Source organism: Lineus longissimus, chromosome 13 (genome assembly GCF_910592395.1).
Source record: "Lineus longissimus chromosome 13, tnLinLong1.2, whole genome shotgun sequence".
Classification (NCBI taxonomy): Eukaryota; Metazoa; Nemertea; class Pilidiophora; order Heteronemertea; family Lineidae; genus Lineus; species Lineus longissimus.
The window spans coordinates 6,253,833-6,274,343 of record NC_088320.1 but is presented as its reverse complement, the minus strand read 5'-3'; the positions used below and the strand labels follow the sequence as shown (position 1 = coordinate 6,274,343).

At 41.8% G+C, this 20,511-nt stretch overlaps 2 protein-coding genes across 12 annotated transcripts in view; one reads left to right on the top strand and one right to left on the bottom strand.

Annotated features, from left to right (window-relative positions):
• Positions 1-9,523, top strand: part of LOC135498258 (zinc transporter ZIP6-like) — a 36,016-nt gene extending 26,493 nt beyond the window's left edge. For all 4 annotated transcript variants that reach the window (XM_064788474.1, XM_064788475.1, XM_064788473.1 and 1 more), the window contains 6 exons: positions 196-365; positions 4,915-5,085; positions 5,396-5,507; positions 6,049-6,420; positions 6,874-7,061; positions 7,345-9,523. In XM_064788474.1, the coding sequence (XP_064644544.1) occupies positions 196-365; positions 4,915-5,085; positions 5,396-5,507; positions 6,049-6,420; positions 6,874-7,061; positions 7,345-7,533 (1,202 nt within the window). In that variant the 3' untranslated portion in view covers positions 7,534-9,523. The remainder of the gene's footprint in view (positions 1-195; positions 366-4,914; positions 5,086-5,395; positions 5,508-6,048; positions 6,421-6,873; positions 7,062-7,344) is intronic.
• Positions 9,524-12,470: 2,947 nt separating this feature from the next.
• Positions 12,471-20,511, bottom strand: part of LOC135498463 (uncharacterized) — a 29,946-nt gene continuing 21,905 nt past the window's right edge. For 6 of the 8 annotated variants that reach the window (XM_064788737.1, XM_064788736.1, XM_064788731.1 and 3 more), the window contains exons 9-16: positions 20,315-20,371; positions 18,892-18,999; positions 18,422-18,495; positions 17,444-17,530; positions 16,003-16,167; positions 15,563-15,769; positions 14,970-15,194; positions 12,471-14,051 (exon numbers count right to left, since the gene is read on the bottom strand). In XM_064788737.1, the coding sequence (XP_064644807.1) occupies positions 13,941-14,051; positions 14,970-15,194; positions 15,563-15,769; positions 16,003-16,167; positions 17,444-17,530; positions 18,422-18,495; positions 18,892-18,999; positions 20,315-20,371 (1,034 nt within the window). In that variant the 3' untranslated portion in view covers positions 12,471-13,940. Of the gene's footprint in view, positions 14,052-14,969; positions 15,195-15,562; positions 15,770-16,002; positions 16,168-17,443; positions 17,531-17,589; positions 17,677-18,421; positions 18,496-18,891; positions 19,000-20,314; positions 20,372-20,511 lie in introns of all 8 variants that reach the window. The other 2 variants (XM_064788732.1, XM_064788735.1) reach the window with 2 other exon arrangements.

Genomic DNA, 20,511 nt, shown 5'->3' with positions numbered 1-20,511 from the left:
ATATCCTTTATAGAGAGGTTGTCCTAAATAGAGAGGTGTCCGCTTAGGGAGGTTCCACTGTAGTTAAGGAAAAATATTTTTAAGTCATTATTTTCTGTTCTTTCAGATTGAAACTCATGACGTTTATACTCTTTCTCATAAAAGTCATAAAATTTCTCAAAAAGTCATGAATTTTTGGTGTCCTTCTCGTTGCAGTATGGGGTTTCGCCTTCCTCTCCATCACTATCATCAGCTTGGTGGGTCTCGGCGGCGTGGCCGTGGTTCCCATCATGCAGAAGGTCTTCTACAATCACCTGATACAGTTCCTGGTGGCGCTAGCGGTCGGATCGCTGACGGGAGATGCGTTGCTTCATCTTCTACCTCATGTAAGTTAATTGAATAAAAAATTTGAATAAAATTATTTTTGGTCACAGCCAATCCTGTTCTAAGGGGTTGCCATGATGTCATTGACGCACTACCCTGTGTGTAGGTCGCGCGCAATTTACGCGAAACGTAGAGAGATAAGGACGTCACTGGTGCGCAATTGGCGCAACTCGGCACATACATGTGTACCTTGCCCGTCGCTGACACGAAGCCGGATGGATGTCAATTGTGATTAGGACTGTACTACTGTATGTGTCCCAACAGCCGCACAGCAGAAAATACAGAAAAAAGAAAATTCAATTAGGGGAAATATATTCATTAGGCAGTCAGTGTCCATTCTGCTCTGCCTTGAAAATACTCTGCACACAATGAATGATTAATTTGTACCGTTTAAGCCAAGAGAGGCCAGCGCTAATAGCACAATGTACTGTTAATCGATGGGCGCTAATTGTTGATCATAATGGTTTGTGTCCTCACTGGGGCTTGGAAGCGATCTCAGTTGAATGTAACGGGTTTCGTCCTGAGCAGGGCACTTGAGATTCACCTTGCGTGGGAGGACAAATTGTCAACCAGACTAGGCGCTGGAACCTATCAACTCAATCTCGGTACCACACATAAAAAACGTGTCATCACCTTAAAAACTAAATTACAAATTCATGGCTAATGGCTTTTGGTCAGTCCAGATGGCCGCTAATAGTGAGGCTAAATGCTAAGTTGGGCTCAGAGCTATAAACCATTTTTGGAAAGCACTTGCTAATGCGGCCTGGAATGATGCATGTCACTCCATGGGGAAATTAACAGTCGTGGGATGCGCATAAAGCTAGACAGACGTTGCGACTCCGTTGGAATTTGGGTGATGACAACTTTGTATCACTAATTATTTACACGCTGAGAAAGAATTAACGAAGAGTTGCGATTGGTGTTGTTTGTAAACCTCAAAATATTTGCCTTTCTGTCCTCATTGCCAAAAGTGTTCTCTCATCAATATTTTCCGTGTTGACCCGATTTTGAGGACATTCCCCAACTAAAGTCCATGACCTAATTTAGAGTACATTTCCGCACTGACGTTGGGACAAGTCTTTACACTTGATTCCGTTTCACCCTGTACACTCCAGATAACAACAATGCATTGGCACTGTAGAAAATGCACTGCTCCCATTGGTTCATGTCAATCACAGAGTTATCCCACGAATTGACACTTATTGGCACTTATTGACAGAAAAAAACGCCATCAATCATGTCAAAAGTACAAAACGATCCATTCATTTTATATAATGATATTGTTAATAGCTGGGATAAATCAATTAATTTCATATGTGGTCCAAGGAGTGGCGTGGCCTCCTTCCTCGATTCAATCTTGTCATCATATTTGATCGACATTTGATCGACTTTTGACCGACTTTACACAGGGTGACCGAAAAAATAGTTGCAGCTGCTTATGTTATATTGATTTCATCATACTCAAGCAAGTTCGCATGAAATCTTTGATGCAAAACCTTATGGTACTCTTACTATGAGTTGAATATCAATATCATTGACGTGCCACTGTAAGGGAGATCAGTGGCAGACGGCATTCGGTTATTCATCAATGGGGTTCATTGGCCAAGTGACATGGTTCTGCATCAATGGGGTTCATTGGCCAAGTGACATGGTTCTGCATCAATGGGGTTCATTAGCCAAGTGACACGGTTCTGCATCAATGGGGTTCATTGGCCAAGTGACATGGTTCTGCATCAATGGGGTTCATTAGCCAAGTGACATGGTTCTGCATCAATGGGGTTCATTGGCCAAGTGACATGGTTCTGCATCAATGGGGTTCATTGGCCAAGTGACACGGTTCTGCATCAATGGGGTTCATTAGCCAAGTGACATGGTTCTGCATCAATGGGGTTCATTGGCCAAGTGACATGGTTCTGCATCAATGGGGTTCATTGGCCAAGTGACATGGTTCTGCATCAATGGGGTTCATTGGCCAAGTGACATGGTTCTGCATCAATGGGGTTCATTGGCCAAGTGACACGGTTCTGCATCAATGGGGTTCATTAGCCACGTGACATGGTTCTGCATCAATGGGGTTCATTGGCCAAGTGACATGGTTCTGCATCAATGGGGTTCATTGGCCAAGTGACACGGTTCTGCATCAATGGGGTTCATTGGCCAAGTGACACGGTTCTGCATCAATGGGGTTCATTGGCCAAGTGACACGGTTCTGCATCAACGGGGTTCATTGGCCAAGTGACACGGTTCTGCATCAATGGGGTTCATTGGCCAAGTGACACGGTTCTGCATCAATGGGGTTCATTGGCCAAGTGACACGGTTCTGCATTAATGGGGTTCATTGGCCAAGTGACACGGTTCTGCATCAATGGGGTTCATTGGCCAAGTGACATGGTTCTGCATCAATGGGGTTCATTGGCCAAGTGACATGGTTCTGCATCAATGGGGTTCATTGGCCAAGTGACACGGTTCTGCATCAATGGGGTTCATTGGACAAGTGACTCTGTCTTCAGCCAGAGGTAAAGTCCATGCTAGCAACTCACGTTGCTCGTGTGGTGTCTTTTGCTTGCCCTGGGATAGACACCAGATACAAGGCACATCAGTTCTAAGTCTCATTCGAAGGACTCTAAAGAGCCAGGAGTCTTGTGACCTGGAAAACCACACGGGTTCGTCCTGACATTCAATCTTGAGCTCTCCCTAGGATCGAACCTGGACCCTACATGAATTGCGTGGTAACCAGCAGTGCTAACGACTATAGGCTACGAAACTCCTTTAGTTAGAACCAAAGACATACTTGTAGTCGTATTATTACTGTTATGCCACCGTACCAATTCTTTATGCTTCATCGGCATCCAACAGAGGTCAATCAAAGGTCGCGCCCAATTATCCCGACTTCATGACCTTGAAACAAACTACTTGGCTTCCATCGCAGCGATATACATGCAAATGAGGGTGAAATGGGGCAATTATTTCGGGCCAACAACTCATTTGTAAATGAGGGTGAGAATAATGCAGGAACTACAGCTGCAATTGTTACAAGTATTGAAACAGCACCATGGATATTGTATGTATTAAACGCATCAAAGGGGTACACCGCTCGTAATTTAACTGGTGGTCCACGAAAATAGAAATGCAATCATACACAATGCTGTAGTGCAGTTATTATGTATAGGAATTTGCTGAACTTCGTATTTACAGTCAGTATTTGTTTATCTGTTTACACGATGACAACACTGACATTGATATTTAGTATGTGTTATTTACACAATTGGAAATTTTCAAATTCAGTTACTAATTTAAAATTTTTAACCATCTGTGTAGGCCTTTAATGTGAATCGATGCACTGTTATATGGCCACAACTCTCTGGCCAGCAATTAATAAAACTTCCAAACTGCATCATAGAATGGTTGGCAATTATTTTTTAGTGTCCTCATGTCATACAGCTCCGGGGAAATTCTAATTTGCTTCCAAAATTATGTGCTTAAATGTTCCATTCTGTGGAATTACTTCTGAAGTAAATGTATCATAAAAAAATTGTTAAACGTCAAATGGTGAAATAAAGTGGTACTGTCATTATTGTCTGAACAAATGACTTGGAACAGAAAGTTATGCAAATATAGCACTATTTGAACAAGAGACATCATTATCAAATTTTACACTCCAAAAGGACATATTGCGTTATTGAATTCCGTGAATTGTCATTCACAATTGGCTCGGGCCTCGACTCTAATAGTCTCTTGTACACAGAAGTGTGCGACCCGGGAGATTGGTGAAATGCATGATGGGTAGAGACCGGACGCTATACTGATTCGAAACACTGAGCAAGTGATGAAAACCAGACGGTAATTTTTTTTTCGTCAAAAAATAATTTGATATTATTCGTCACCTCTGGGAGATATTGCCTCATTCTCGCTGTTGTCGTTGATATTGCTGTCGGTCTCGCTTGCCCAGCTTTTCAGATCGGTTTATTCTCTGGTCTCTTCCATCATGCGACATGGGGGGTGATTCACAGTCGAGATAAGCAACGAATGATTAACACGTTGGTTGCTCAGAGGTTGTCACTAACGGTAGCCAGCCACGACTTTCTATCATTTTTAACGCTTTGAAAAACACTAAGAGATAATTTGCTGTAGTCTTTAGCTCAAGAATACCCCAAAACCTATCTTTCAATTGAACCAGAAAGCATGCTGAAGCCATCAGTTATTATTTGAGTGATGTTGTAGACTAGAATAATTATCTGAAAGGAAAACACTCTGCGCTCACTTCTAGTTGGCTGGTGTCTTCCCGATGGTTTGCGAGGAATCTACAGAAAACGACGCTTTTATTATTTAAGTGATGTTGTAGACCAGAATAAAATTTAACGGAAATGAAAATTATGATGCATTCTACACTATAGCGTGTATCACTGCAACTTCTGGTCGGCTGGTATCACCATGACGTTTTGCCAGGGGTATTTGAGGGGAGTATGATACACCCATCATCTCGATGGTGAGACTGTTCCTTCTTTACTTTGATTGATAGACCTAAGTAGTAGTTCATTCTTCTTGTTGCAGTCGATATTGTCGGTGGAGACGGGTCATGACACGTCAGATGAGGCTGCGGAGGCAGCCGAGAAAAACAGCGTCTATAAGGGACTGGTGGCGCTTGCCGGGATCTACTTCTTCTTCATCGCCGAGAGGATCATGGCCATTTTGGCCGAGAAGAAAAAACAGAGAAAGAGAAAGGTAAGACAATAATCATATTCCTCGACATGGTACCCTTTGCCTGCCTATCCTGACAACTCGCACAGTGAACGACAGGATTAAGATGGGTACGAAATAGCTATTTGCCAATCCTTCCTTTTCTGGCTGCTATGGACAGTCCTTCCACCTGTGAGCTGTTCAGTTAACTGCCCTCGTCCATGATGAGTCCCTATGGCGTGTTTCTGGGAGGATCTGAGGGTGTGACAGTGGGAGTTAGGCAGGTTGTTCCAAGAGTTTTGCCCACGGATGCTGTAAGGAGCATTTTAATATTCAAAATCTGTTGTTATTGCAGAGAAAGCGCAGTATCAGGGAGTCCGTTGTTGGTCAGAAGCTATCGGATTATGGTGATAATGGCCTTGGGAAATCATGTGAAGACATTGTCATGGTGCTAAATCCAAATAAAGGTGAGCGGCTATGAGGCTTATATTACGTACACTGCAGACAGGCAATATTCAACACAACGTCATGCAACATTTATCGCATGCAACTGAAAGTGCTTGTCTGCAGGGATCAGCGCAGGTGCCTGTGGCAAGAATTGGTCATCACTGCGATAAAAATAAGATTGATTTCTTGCTCATTGCAGTGATAATTGTTGCTGGCGATAAAATGGCTTTTCTGCTTTGCACTTATAAAACGCAGAATGCTGCAAGTTGTTACAGATACATGCTGGATCTACATACACTCTAGTGGCAGTGGACCGGCCTCATTCCTGACCCTAACAAGACCCGATTAGGATGACGCAATGACTGCCAAGGGAGTCTAGATCTATGAGGAGCACATTTCAGCACTTCTATATTTGCGCTGCATGCTTCATAAGGACAGTCACATAACCACTGTGCATGATCATTCTGATCCTTTTGTACCAGCCCGGCCAGGGAGGAATTTCGGTCTCTTGTTACCAAGATTTCAGTTTATTAAACTATCTCCGCACAATTATCTTTTCAGCTGTAATGCAAGATGCTCTTGACGTTGTTGTCGACGAACATCGTCGGTCCTCGTCAAAATCCGCCACGTTAGAGGTTCCGAATCACCTTAATAGCAACAGCCGCCACGCGTCGCAACAGAGTTTAAAAAGCCACGAGAGCCACGCCGACGAAAGCGACCAGGAGGACGGCACGAAGAAAGGTCATGGTCACAGCCACGGTGATGGGAAACCACCAACATCTATTGCGGCCGTCGCTTGGATGGTGGTGCTTGGAGATGGGTTGCATAATTTCAGCGACGGGCTTGCGATCGGCGCAGCGTTTGCTAATAGTTTAACAGGAGGGTTGAGTACGTCAATTGCCGTATTTTGCCACGAGCTTCCTCATGAATTAGGTAGGTCAAGGTTGAGCTGATGTATAAGGCTTTCAGTTTGGGGTAGGTCAAGGTCAAGCTGATGTATAAGGCTTTCAGTTCGGGGAGGTCATGGTCAAGCTGATGTATAAGGCTTTCAGTTCAGGGTAGGTCAAGGTCAAGCTGATATATAAAGCTTTCAGTTCGGGGTAGGTCAAGGTCAAGCTGATATATAAGGCTTTCAGTTCAGGGTAGGTCAAGGTCAAGCTGATATATAAGGCTTTCAGTTTGGGGTAGGTTAAGGTTTCTCGCTCATTCTAAGGACTGTGAAGAGCCAGGAATGTTAGTTCCTTGAAAGCTATGCCACGTTCTTCTAGAAATACAATTCTTGGTTCTCCCCGGGACCGAACCCGGGCCCTACTGCATGGTAGCCAGCAATGCTAACCACTAGGCTGTGTCCTTTCAGTATTTTCAGAATTTGTTATTTCTTTTCAGGTGATTTTGCGGTGTTACTCAAAGCGGGCATGACGGCCAAACAAGCCTTGTTTTATAACCTCCTCTCCTCTGTGCTGGCATTTCTCGGGATGATCATAGGTGTATGCGTGGGCAACATCAGTTCGGCGAGTTTCTGGATCTTCGCGATGACGGCTGGCATGTTTTTGTATATAGCTCTTGTTGACATGGTAAGTGTTAAACAGGACATTTCATGTGAAAATAATGATAGCTTTTTGAATATAAAACGAGTGAAAGACCCCCAAAAAAGTATTCAGACCTGCAGATGGTAATAGTCCAGGCATTGATAGGGTTTTCATGTGACTGAGCGAGGCCTGAAAAAAATCTTCAAATTATTAAAGTAGACCGTCTGGATGTTCATTTTCACAAGGGAAGAACTTGTGACTCGTAATGAAATTTCTAATTGTGAAATTTTTTCTATTGTTTTATGAAATATTTTCTCATCTTTTTCAGTTGCCAGAGATCAGTACGGTTGAGACAAAACCAGGCGAGAGTCCGGTGTGTCATCTCTTCCTCCACTTAGCCGGTATTACGGTCGGTTCCGGTATTATGTTAGTCATCGCGCTATTCGAGGACCAGATACGTATCAGCACGGAGGATCCCTTTCATATGGCTAACGTGACGTCAACACTTGCACCATGATCTGAAACTTTTGAAGGGTCAAGGACAGCAGGTGGTTTTAGCTTTGACCTTGACCTCTGACTATTGACCTCGAATCCTCTATGGAGGTCAAGTTAAGGGTCAATGTTGGAATGGTTCACCTCTGTCTGACCTTGACCTCTGATACATCTGCTGCTGGTGAAGGTCAGGGTCATGGTTAGGACAGCCTCTGACCTTGACCTCGGAAGATGTGAAGAATCTCTTTTTATGCATTTGACAAATCTCTTAGGGTGGGGTCTCGAAATTTATATATAGAATTTCCCTAGAACTTTATGAAAATGATATCTAGTGTAGTTAAATTTCTAGCTGTATTTTCGTATTTTGTTTTGGGAAAAGACCATCAGGATGTACATCTTTCTCATCATTATTTATAGTTTGGTGCAAGGTTAAATCATATATTACATTGAGATTGAAGGTGTCATATATATGTACGGTCACAAAAAACTGGGTCAATGTGTCTGGAAAATATGCAACGGGTTTTCCTTACATCCTTTATCGGAAGGTGCAACCAAGTGCTGGTGAATCAACATTTAGTAGGGCATCTGCACATGTACATGACATCACTCACACCAAATGTGTTAATGTGTTATCTCCCCAGAGAAAATGTGGCTGCTTCTCGAAGTTGAAATAAGTCGTGTGGCTTTGCGCTGTACTCTTTTAGCTGTCTGTATATTGCTTAGAGTTGTCTGTGATCTAACGAAGGAAGAGGGAACACTCTTGTAATGAAGGTTTCTGCTGTGATTGCCAGAGTGCATGAACGTCCAGAGCTATACCTCCTGGAAGAAGAGTCCATTGATCCTATTCTTTTGTTACGCAGGGTATTTCAATGTGAATCGGGTCCATGCTTTAGTCGGCTACGCACCATCGGCCGTTAAATGTGCTCTTGTCCATGCCCTACAACAAAGAATTGGGCATTGGAATGTTCTTCTTTCGGTATAGCAAGGCCTGCTTATGACGCGCTTGTACACTGTGATTCAGTCTGATATAAAACGGTAACCAGAGCTTGTACATAAAATATGTTAAATTTTTACCAATAATGTATTCTTCTTCCAACGGTAAAGGTATAGTCTGTAATTGTAAACTTGTGACCATTTTTTTATTCCTGTCATTACATCATCTGACCATACACATTTGATTATCAGTACTGTATATCTCTTCAGTTGTCAAATGGCTTATATTTTCTTCATCAGAGGATGCACGAACTCCGTCTTGTGCCACTTCGAATGTTATACTTGGGAATAAGGGGGGTAATTTTGAGTTCAAAATGGAGCGAAAATCAAAATATGGGATAGATCAATTGGAATAACTTTTTCATTTTTTTCCAAAGAGGTGCTTTTCCGTTCACAGGTGCTACCAGTTGAAATGATTTAAATGATGTTGGCTTGAAAACTTTTCAAGATTGCTACTTTGGCATAATTAATGTGTTTAAGGGACAATTTTTTAAGCAGGCAGCTACAGTAGAACCTCTCTATTAAGGACACTATCGGAACTAACAAGTGCTGTCCTTAATTGAGGGGTGCCCTGATTAGAGAGGTCAAACTGAATGGAAACAACCAATTTGGGACCAAAACTAGTGTCCTCAATAGAGAGGTTGTCCTTTATAGAGAGGCATCTGCTAAGGGAGGTTCCACTGTATAATGTACATTTGTATTAGGTTTTTTCGAAAATGGCTTCCAGCAGAACCATCACTGAGACAGTCCCCAAGCTGGGGACGTCAAATGTCGGTCATTTTTGATTACATTGTATGGGTTCAACCACTGAACCCCTTAAATTTGCTTATGGGGGGGGGGGGGGGGGTTGCTGTATGTCGCCTTGGAAGAATCAAACGATTTGTACATAGACTTAGTAAATATTATTCTACAACCTTGAATCGTTGTATTATGTAAATGTAAGTGATAAAATATGTATATTTTTAACTACCGTAAGTTTTCATTTAAATATGATATAAACAACCAGGTGCCTACATGTATAATGACTTGTTGTTGTTTTTTGCTCAGCTGACAAAGTCAGCGGAGCTTGTCCAATAGCTATTCGAATGAGTTGTCCGTCCGTCCGTCCTTCCTTCCATCCTGAGCCTGCCACTGGTGATACTCTCATCCACCGTCGTTGATCCCACCAGAGAATCATATCTACTGTCGTTTGTGTGGGAAGATGGCTTGTGGCTGTGCTGAACCTGTTTTGACAACTAAAGCAAGTCATTATCTCTATCAAATTCCCTTAGTTTGATACTGATTATCTTCCAAAGGCATGAAAACCAATTACAGGACTCACAGCATGAAATTGGCTTAGGCGGCAGTGGCGCTGTCTCGCGGCAATAGATGGAACTGAAATCTTTGTCCAAAACTCTCAGTTCCACTTTCTACCGCTAGACAGCATTACTGTCGCCTAAGTCACTCCTATGAAATTGAGCATGTTTTTAGGCTTTTTCATAGGCCTTTTGCATGAATAGATATACTGGTATTGCCAATTACACAAGGCACAGGATGGGGCCCTTTAGCTGTATTTGCATGTACTAGTCTTGCAAATAACCTCGAGACAGATCTACCATTTTTATTCATTTTCTTCATGTCTTGGACAAAGATTTTAAAACTTTTGAAGACAGTTGTGATGATGGACTAGAACCGATGATGGACCAAAACCAAGGCCAACCTCCAAGCAATTGCGGTAAGACTTTTTGACAGTATAACCTACCCCAGCAAACACCTCTCTATCAAGAACACTAGTTTTAGTCCCAAAGTTGTAGTTTGCATTAAATGTGACCGTTCTAATCAGGACACCTCAAGGACAGCAATTGTCAGTCCCAAGAGTGTCCTTGATAGAGTGGTTCTACTGTACTCCTTTATTGTTGTTCCCCAATCCATTGCTGTACTTGCCACTCCGGAGTCAACCAAGGCTAGGGACTCCAATACAGTCCCTTTCGTCATCCCGATTGTCCTTCCTCTATGTACCAGGCGATAAGACAAGGCCTGTCCATTGCGTCTGGAGTGTAAATGGGGCATCTGAAGCCAATTATTAGAATTAAGCACTCCAAGCAAATGATTTACTAGCTCTTCTACTGTATGAGAGGGGACTGCGGGCTTCACTTCCCTCCAAAGGGACGATGTCACAACCTACTCAACCCCAGCTTGAGCATGGGCTAACCACAGGTTGTGACATTGTCCCCATCAACACATTTGCAGCACGGTGAACAGAGAGGGCTACTTATTTAGAATGTGCATTCCCGGGGGTCAAGATTCTGTCTTTCACAATCTTGTCGCCTGCCTCGCACAACTGAAATGTCCTGTCTCCCACAACTAGGTCCCCTACCGTTCGCAGCTTGTGACTGGTGACCACAAGGTATCCGAGTAGCCCCTGGTCTTTCACAGCAGTTGGTAGGAAGTATAACAGCTGACGTTCATACCCAGGTCCCCTGACTTTCACAGGTCATGGCTGGTGTAGCAGGAGGAGTACCCCCATCGTTTAAAACTTGACCAAATGTCTTTTACAACCTGGTGGTCCCCGTTTCTTTTTTTCCCCTCAAAATGCACCTACATCACCAAAAACTGCAGTCCCAAAATATTTTTGATTTTGAAATTTTTGAAAAATTTTCAACTCACTGAGTGATGAAAAAATTTCTTAGTACAAAAAATGTTTTAATTTTTTTTTGCTCAAAATGAACCAACAGCACCAAAAACTGTAGTCCCCAATTTTGTTTGATTTTGAAAAGGTTTTTATTGTCACCTCTCTCTATTCGTGAAGACAATACAATGGAGCAGCTAGGCCTTATTCAGACTTGTTGCAACTGTCTAGTTAGGCATGAGTCTGATGGCGCAGCAAGCCCATGTTGTCCTTGTAGTGTCTATCTTGTCTTTCTCACAGTGAAGTTTCTACAATGGAGCATCCAGATTTGTTCTGGTTGTGACAAGTCAAGTCAACCCCAGCCACCCTGATGAAGCCTAGAGGGGCAGAAACGCGCGTCGGTGGAGCAACACAACAGCCCAACAATAGGGACCGATGGACATTGTTGTAAACTACAGTGACGGTATCCAGTTTTACTTCTACTATTCTGATTTTATTGTCTGGTCCGTGTGTATCATCGGTTGATCCTGTACTTCTCAACATGTGCCATTTGGACAGCCCACCTGCTTGACTACAACAGAATGTTTCAACAACAGAGTCGCAACAAAGTCTATAACGTCACAACGTCATTGAGAAACCACCCCTGAGTCATAATGTCATTCAAACTGTGAAGTTCAAACAGGACAGATGCAAGTCAACCCCAGCCACCCTGATGAAGCCTAGAGGGGCAGAAACGCGCGTCGGTGGAGCAACACAACAGCCCAACAATAGGGACCGATGGATATTGTTGTAAACTACAGTGACGGTATCCAGTTTTACTTCTACTATTCTGGTTGTGACAACAGAACAAGAAGAACAATGGATCGAGCAGCCTAGCCTACTTTGGTCTGATTGCCTCCTCTCTTGCAATAAAGGTGGTTTAGCGGCTGCTGAACCAGACAGCCAAGAATAAACAACTGGGCCCAGGTCTGTTTCTCTTAGCTGAAGTGCGATCGGCACGAAATTTTTGTTGGGGATCTGGCAGATCATCCACAAATCGAAGAAAATGATCATATGATAATTTACCTCTTTATATGCTTTAAAACAGAAAGAGTAAATAACTGTATTTTACAATGTACAAATATACAAACTTTCTAACAAGCTAGGTATGGTATTATCGGCCGCACAAGACCTTGCATTTCCTGAATGAATATCATAAATTATAGCATATCAATTGAAGCTCTGAGAGACACAGCTCTGAAGTAACATTAATCACAGAAACGTACTTCTTCAAAGCCAAATGGCTTTTAATCGCAATGATTTTCATGATTATATCTTTTTATAAGTTTCAACTGGCAAGACATGCCCTTCATTTCACCTCGTTTATTCTTTAGTTTGACATGTTTGAGAGAACATCAAAGGCATTAGCTTCAAAATGGTAAGTACCCTTTTTCCAGATCGTAGGCTAGCCAGGAGGCCTGAAATGAGAATGAAGGACTTATCTAACTCATGACTTATGAGACTATTTCTAGTTTCACTGGAAACTCGTAATAGCAGTTCAAACATGTATACATGATCAAGACTTCGTAATGCATCGGGCCACCACTGAAATTGTTGAATTATGAAGAATGAGTCAATTCTGTCAATAAGAAAAATAAGTAGTCAGCCTTGATGAATCCTTGGTGATGTAGAATACCTTTCAAGCCAAATCATTTTTAATTGAAAGTTACTCAGTTACCTCAGAATGTTCAGTTCAAATAAGCATAAACTATATTCCGTGTTTCTAACTAGCAGATTGGTGGATTATTTCTACCCCTCTTGCATGTCTTCATATACACATAAATGATGTGTTCCGGTGAAAAATGTCCTCACCAAATCACATCATGTGTTCATGACTCTCAAAACACTATCATAACACATGTGTGTAAACAATGTTCATTTTATACCTTAAGCTCTAATTACAACCTCTAGATGTGTGCCTGAGTTAGGAATCACCCCTCTTGCATATGTTCATACATCAAAAATGATGTGCTCCTGATGTGAAAAATGTCCTCACAGAACACATCACTCATGTGTTCATTAGTGTACGAGTGCTCCTGTGAACAACGTCCTCACAGAACCACTTCCTATCCATTCAAGAATGTAACTTAATGCTCACGTGTTCATATGTGAGAAAGTCTTCACACAAAACACAAATTGCAATTCTTCTGCAACACAACATGTTTTGACGTGCATGTAAATATCGTCCATACAGCAGACAAAATCTCTCCGATTCCATGTTGAATCCTTTTTCAGGAGAAGTCTGATCAAATCTGATCAAGTCTGGTCCTTCTTCACGAGAAAATTTACTTTAACTCTTTAAGCATTTTACCCGCAATCTAATTCAACCCTCGAACATTTTATTTAAGGGATCACACTCACTGATGTAGCAATCTTTCAAACCTTTGGCACCTTGTATTACCGGTTCACCTTCTTAAAAAACAGCATCACAGTGTATATCTACCACATGAATTTCTGCATTCTTGAGACAAATCAGGTATCAAGGACACCGACTGTATAACTTGATAAGCCATTCAGCATGCTCTGAAGTATTTCTCTCAAGTACCCTGGAACAAATCATATACAACATCTCTGGAGGTCACCCGTTCAAACATGTTTGAGATGGAGTTGTCTTCAAACACCCAAGTGAGAAAGTTGACCATTCCAAACTCGTTCTGGTCATATTTCGTTCCTGTGGGACCATGAAGTTAAGAAGCAGCCTCCATAAAATATCACCATATAGGTCTCCCTTTACGGCTGTATGTGTTCGTTCCAGGAGGATCTGATTTAGGCTTGAGCAGTTTTCCATCTTACTATTTGTCGCGTAGTTCTAACGGAGTGGCGTCACCGTCATACTGACTGTCTCCAGACTGGATGTCGAGCAGTTTTTTCACGTACGAGTTTCCCCATTCCTTTATCAGTTTCTGAAAATAGATATAGGCAGATTTACTCCAGGTAAAAGGGACCAGGGCTTATCATCACATCCACTGATACATCTATAAGTTGTATGTACGTGTTGTGAAGAGCAAGGAATTTTAGTTCCTTGAAAGCCATGCCGGTTCATCCAGAAGTACAATCCTCAGGGTTCCCCCTGGGCCCTATTGCGTGGTTAGCCAGCAGAGTTAACCACTAGGCTACAAGGCTCCTCAATGTACAACTGAAAGCTACAAACCATTCATCCTGACAGTATCAAGCCATTTCACTCGATACATACTTACTCCCTCAATATGGAAGCATGCGTAAGGAGAAGTCGTGTTGTAGGCCCTGTTTGCAAGAGGATGCAAATCATCGAGCTATAGTGTAACCTTGATACCGTAATCAGGCCATTAACATAACTTTGATTGTGTCAACAAAAGTGATACTATGATGTGATTTACAATTTTGCGGAAATACATCCGTTTTTATTTGTTGATCACAAATGTAAAGCTCAAATTTTCCATTTTTGATTAGATTTATTATAAAATCGCTGAATGTAAACCACCGCGAAAATGTTCATGTTGTGACGTCATCAACAAAAACGGCATCGAAGTGAGCCGTCCGGGCAGGATTAAACCATCAATTTCTAGAAAATGTACTTTTCGATTCGAAAACCTTACCGATTTATGAGAAAGTGACGTAGTCATTTGTCAAAAACAGCTAAAACATTATATGGTGAAATTTGACACGAGTTACCCTTTAAGAGTGCCTACAATATGTTGTGTACTTTATAGTATGTACATTGTAGTAGTCCTGTGTCCCGATGATTTTATTTTGAAATTTTTCCTTCCTCCGATGAAGAAAAAAGGTATTAAATTGATGCGGCCTTATCACAAGGAGACAAAAGGAATATTATGATTACTGACCTCTGCATACTCAATAGTCGCTTTTATCTTGGCATAGACGTGTTTCATGTCATCGTCACTGTAGAGGTATTTACTGATTTCGTGTGGCATGTTCAGCATTTTGCCATCCCATGACACCTTCCTGAGGATCCAAATAAAGATCGTTGCCAGCAACGCTAAGTTTCGCTGAGCGACCGTGTCGAGTTCGGTCGTGGTGAGGCCGTAGTCCAACGGTTTCATAAGGAGCTGCAAGAATAAATATACAGTAGAACCTCCCTTAGTGGACACCTCTCTATTAAGGACAACCTCTCTATTAAGGACAACCTCTCTAATATGGACAGTAGGTTTGGTGACAAATTGGTTGTTTTCATTCAATTTGACCCCTCTAATCAGGACACCTCTGTATTAAGGACAGCACTTGTTAGTCCCGAGGGTATCCTTAGTAGAGAGGTTCTACTGTATAAGTAAAATGAAATAAATACTGTATTCGGTCAGGTGCGTCTTATATTTGAGTTTTTTGCATTCACAGATCGTCGCAAAAATCGATTTGGCTGCGAAAAAAAATCTAACTAACCTGAACTCAAAACTGCATACACAAAAGTAGAAACACTTACCGTTGTAACCAGGCCTCGCGCAAAATAAACACCCATAAGCAACAATAATCCTTCTTTGTTTTTGACGTTTATCGTCCGTTCGTTTTTGTCAAACTGGAGTAACTCCTTCTCAATCTGCCAGAAATAACCCTTGGGGAACTTCTTCCCGTTCTTTAACATCTCATAAACGACAGCTTTACGATGAGTTCCCAACACGCCACTTGTTGGCTGAAAAAGAAATTTTTTAAAGTCTTGTGGTTAGGCCACATTTTTTTAATATTGTAAAAACCTAAAAGGAATTCTTTCAAGAAATTTACCCTCCTGCTACCAAGCTAGATCCAAAAGGCTTGTCATCGTCCATAGAAGAGAAAATACGGGAATCCTCTCCAGTTGGTTTGAATCATACACGACTGGGTCAGATTGCATATTTTTGATCAACCAAATTTTAACTTCATTCTCACCATTATCTCTGTTATATTAAAGACAGTGTTCTCGACAATGTACGTGAGTTCCTTGTACATTTCATCCGACTTGGGTACCCCTTTTGGGTTCTCGACGAGTGTCGTCATATCTGGCGCGCCAACGGCAATCCCATCCCGTAAGATCGGGTAAATCTTTCCATCTGGCTGTGAATAAGATCGGTAAGAAAATGCCGAGTTATTGTGTACACAATTTTGGTTAAGACAGGTGGTACAATGAGGGGAATGGTCTTTTTTGGGGATGAAAACAGTTTGCGATGTGCATTGTGAAGGCTTTAACCAAGTGCAACAGTCTAAAGCAATTAATTGTGCAAATATTTCTTGCTGTGTTTTTTTTTGAGTAAAATTAAACCATTGCGATGATTGCGATAATCGACAATTTTATCTTTCTTACCTTATCGTGTCCTTGACCAAAAACATATAGGCAGCAGTTTATGACAAGTAATGAGGTACTGGTTAAGTAGTACCAGCAAATGAGCCATTTTTGTCAGTGCAAGTTGCAATCATGGTCACATGCAGTGAAAAGTTTCTCATCTGCGGTGGTCATTGCAAGTGCATGCAACAAGAATCTGTGATCGTTGCTACCTGTGATTACTGGTTTTACCTGCAGATGAGTGACCTTTTTATCACCCATCGCAGCCATAACTGTCACAATTCACTGCGATAAAAATTGCTCATTTGCCGGGCGCTTACGCTAATTTTGGTGATATGGGTTGTCGTATGAGGCAGAAATAATAGGCATTATGTAAACAAGGCACAGAGGTATATGATTTAAATGAGGCACAGGCATTTGTAATGCAGGCATCTGGAGGTTTATGTAGATAAGGTAGTTGCAATTTGTAGCAGTTTGTGAAATATAAGGTAAGGAGGTGCAATGTTATTCAAATGAGGCACAGGCATTTGTAATGGAGGCATCTGCATAAGAGGTCAAGGGAACATCGAAATAACCACACCAAGAGGTAAAACATACCACCCGCTGAAAAAGATTACGATGATTGGAGGAGACAGGGGCAAAATGAATTGAAAGCAGGAAGCTGGGGAAACACATGACGAGTTGAGGTCAATGACCCTCTTAAGGACGGAGGCTTTGGAGAAATTGTCTACTGTAAACGGCAAAATGTTCATGCCACTTTAGTTTTGTGATTTGCAAAAATTTCCCCAAATTTTTTTCACTATTTTGGCGGATTACAAATTTTCTTTAGGTTTTACGTAAAAAAGAAACGAGATTGTGAAAATAAAAATGTTCCAATGTTACCTTTTGTGTCTCTAACGGATGTTACTTTTTGTGCCACGACATTTAATCTTAAGGAACACTTCAATTTCTGCAATTTCTAGTTCTCGAAACAGCCTATTACCTTCAGGGGTGACATATAAAACAGGACAGGAAAAACACAAAATGCGACAGACAGGTAAAACGTCTTACGTTCAAATACAACCGATGCAACGCGGCGATGGCCTCCTTTAAATGAATGCCGAAAATAAAAACATCGCTGACTTGGTTTTCTCTCCTCTGAAATTAAAGAGTGGAATAAACAGTGAGCTACAGTGCGGCGTGCAGTTTATGCTTACGTTGAGGTAGAGACGATGTAGGGCAGCTATGACCTCCTTCAGATGAATACCGAAAATGAAGGCATCGCTGACTTGGTTTTCTTTTTTCTACAAATAAGAGAAAGTGACCATATTGCTTGAGGAGCCTCATAATGCTTAAGGAGCTATACATTGCTTGAGGAGCCATACATTGCTTGAGGAGCCATACATTGCTTGAGGAGCCATACATTGCTTGAGGAGCCATACATTGCTTGAGGAGCCATACATTGCTTGAGGAGCCATACATTGCTTGAGGAGCCATACATTGCTTGAGGAGCCATACATTGCTTGAGGAGCCATACATTGCTTAAGGAGCCATACATTGCTTGAGGAGCCATACATTGCTTGAGGAGCCATACATTGCTCGATGAGCCTCATAATGCTTAAGGAGCCATACATTGCTTAATGAGCAATGTAATTTGCCATACATTGCTTGATGAGATCATAATGCTTAAGGAGCCATACATTGCTTAAGGAGCCATACATCGCTTGAGGACCATACATTGCTTGAGGAGCCAAACCTCATCAAAGCGTCTGGCCACCCAAGCAATTGGGTTCGACCCCGGGGAGAACCCAGGATAGAATTTCTGAATAAACCCGAGGCTCAACACAGTGGTTCCTTGTATATACTTCAATATTCTGACGGCTGCCAAATGGACATCTGCCATCTGGTGATGTTTGGGCTGATCAAACCGGTAGTGATTTGGTTTGGGGAGTTGGAAATTGTTTAAGTTTTTTTCCTTGAAGGTCACGGGGGGGGGGGGGCAAAATGACACTCTAATTTCAGCATCCATCCTGGTTGACTTTACCTTACCTTATTCGCTGCGTGTTTAAGCGCAGCCGTGAAAAACGCCGCATAGAACGTGTGCCGCAGTTTCCTCATGCCCTCTGAAAATAGATACAGGACATATTGAAATTTTGGTTTCAATACTGGGATCACATTTTGGAGTGGGTGGTGGTCTATAGTCTATTGCACAAGAAAATGGCACTCAAATTTTGGTGATTTCACAGAGAAAATGGACGTTGACTAAAAATATGTTGACCCAAAAAGATGGTTCAACAGCACAGATTCTGTGTGCCTTTTCCAATTTTCGAATCCCTCACTAGTTATCTGATCAATTAATTTCAATGAATTTGTGTTTTTCACCTGAAAATTCACGGTTTTACCGGTGATGAAACCTGAAAGTTGAAGGAAAACCATCACAAATTTCCGTAGAGGGACTGATGAGAACCACGAAATAAAATTTCATTGGCCTTATATAAAGAAGAAGCTGTTATACTAACTCGACCCGGGGAACGGATACACTTTTGGTTCCTTCTTTGCTGGTGGCGGCGTGGGGGGCGCCTCCTTAGGTGTCGGTGCCCGGGGGGTGCCCGGTTTTGGCGTCTTGACTGGAAGAGATAACGAAAAGAATCAATGGCTGCTTCGCGGCAGAGACCACGTGAGATTATTTGTCTATCACCACTATCAAAGGCACATGTGAAAGTCCTGCAGAGCAGAATACAACCTTTACTGAAATTGGTTGGTACCTGATTGAATCACAGATGGCAGCACTGAGGGCTAATGAGACAATCAGTCATGTCTGCCATATGTTTTATGTAAATGTCTGAATGTTAATTCGATTTCGTCCACTTCTCGGATGGACAAGGTCACATCTTGCATGTCACATGTCACAGAAGCAAGTGCTGATTGGCCAAGAGAATTTGTTATGAACTGCGCACTCGGAGCATGTGCATGTGACGTCATAAAACATGGCAGTCATGACCACCACTATCTTTTGGTAAATGTGATCTGGTCACATTCCTGAGTTCAATTACCTTTGGAGAGAACAATATGAAAAACTCTTTAAATGTGTTAAACTATAGATTATTGAGAGCAGCTTAAATATTACACACACACAAAACACAAGTCCAAAATGCAAGGAGTTTACTTTCAAGCCAGTTGTTAGGACAATATTTTAGAGTGACTATACAATGCACTTCTCTGAATTTAGACTTGTTAGAAATAAAGGTACAATGCACACACAATATATACACTATTATCCAAATTTCATTACTCTAACATGAAGTGTTTAATAGATTTCAGCATAAAACTATTGATATTAAGCATGTGAGAATATGCAGGTATCAATGCATGTCTTGTACAACCCCTCCGCAAAAACAGGATCAGTTTAACACTCCTTGCCCAAGTGGTATGACTCCATTTCGAGGTATGTTCACTAAAAGGCCTAACTGTATCTGTTAAAAGATTTTAAAAAAGGAAGTGACTACTTGGCAAGTCCGGCTTACCTAACAGCGACTTTTTCTTGTCCTGAATGGAGAGCCGAACTCATTAATATTAAGGTAAAGTCTCCAGCTCACCAAACAGGGTAGATTTTTTACCTGTTTGGCAAGCCCGGCTGGCCGAACAGGGTGGCTTTTTAGTACTGTTTGGCAAGAGGCTCTCCAAACAGGACAAAAAAAGATGCCTGTTCGGCGAGCGGCTTGCCAAATAGACCCGGCCTTTAGAAAATTAACTTTTAGCTGCAACAAGATTTCACCAAGTGGGGGTCAAATCCAAGCTTCAACATTTTTGCGGAGTCTGGTGTAGGCTGAGGAGGGGGAGTGCAAGACACAGGTTGATAGCTGCGTTATTAAAGGAAAATACGGGAAAGGAAGGTGGGTATAAAAGAGGAATTGGAGGGAAAAGGATGGTGTGCAGACTTACATCCTACAACTTTGCCTCCGACTATAATGGGTTCACGATCGTCTCCAGGGAGACCAACTATTTGAGAAACAATGATATTTTTACGGTGGCCTTTTTACTCATATTTGTAGCCAGTCCCGACATCTTGTTTTGCTACGATTTTTATATTCATACGATTAGATACTTCAACTTATAAAAGAGTACATTCATACAATGAT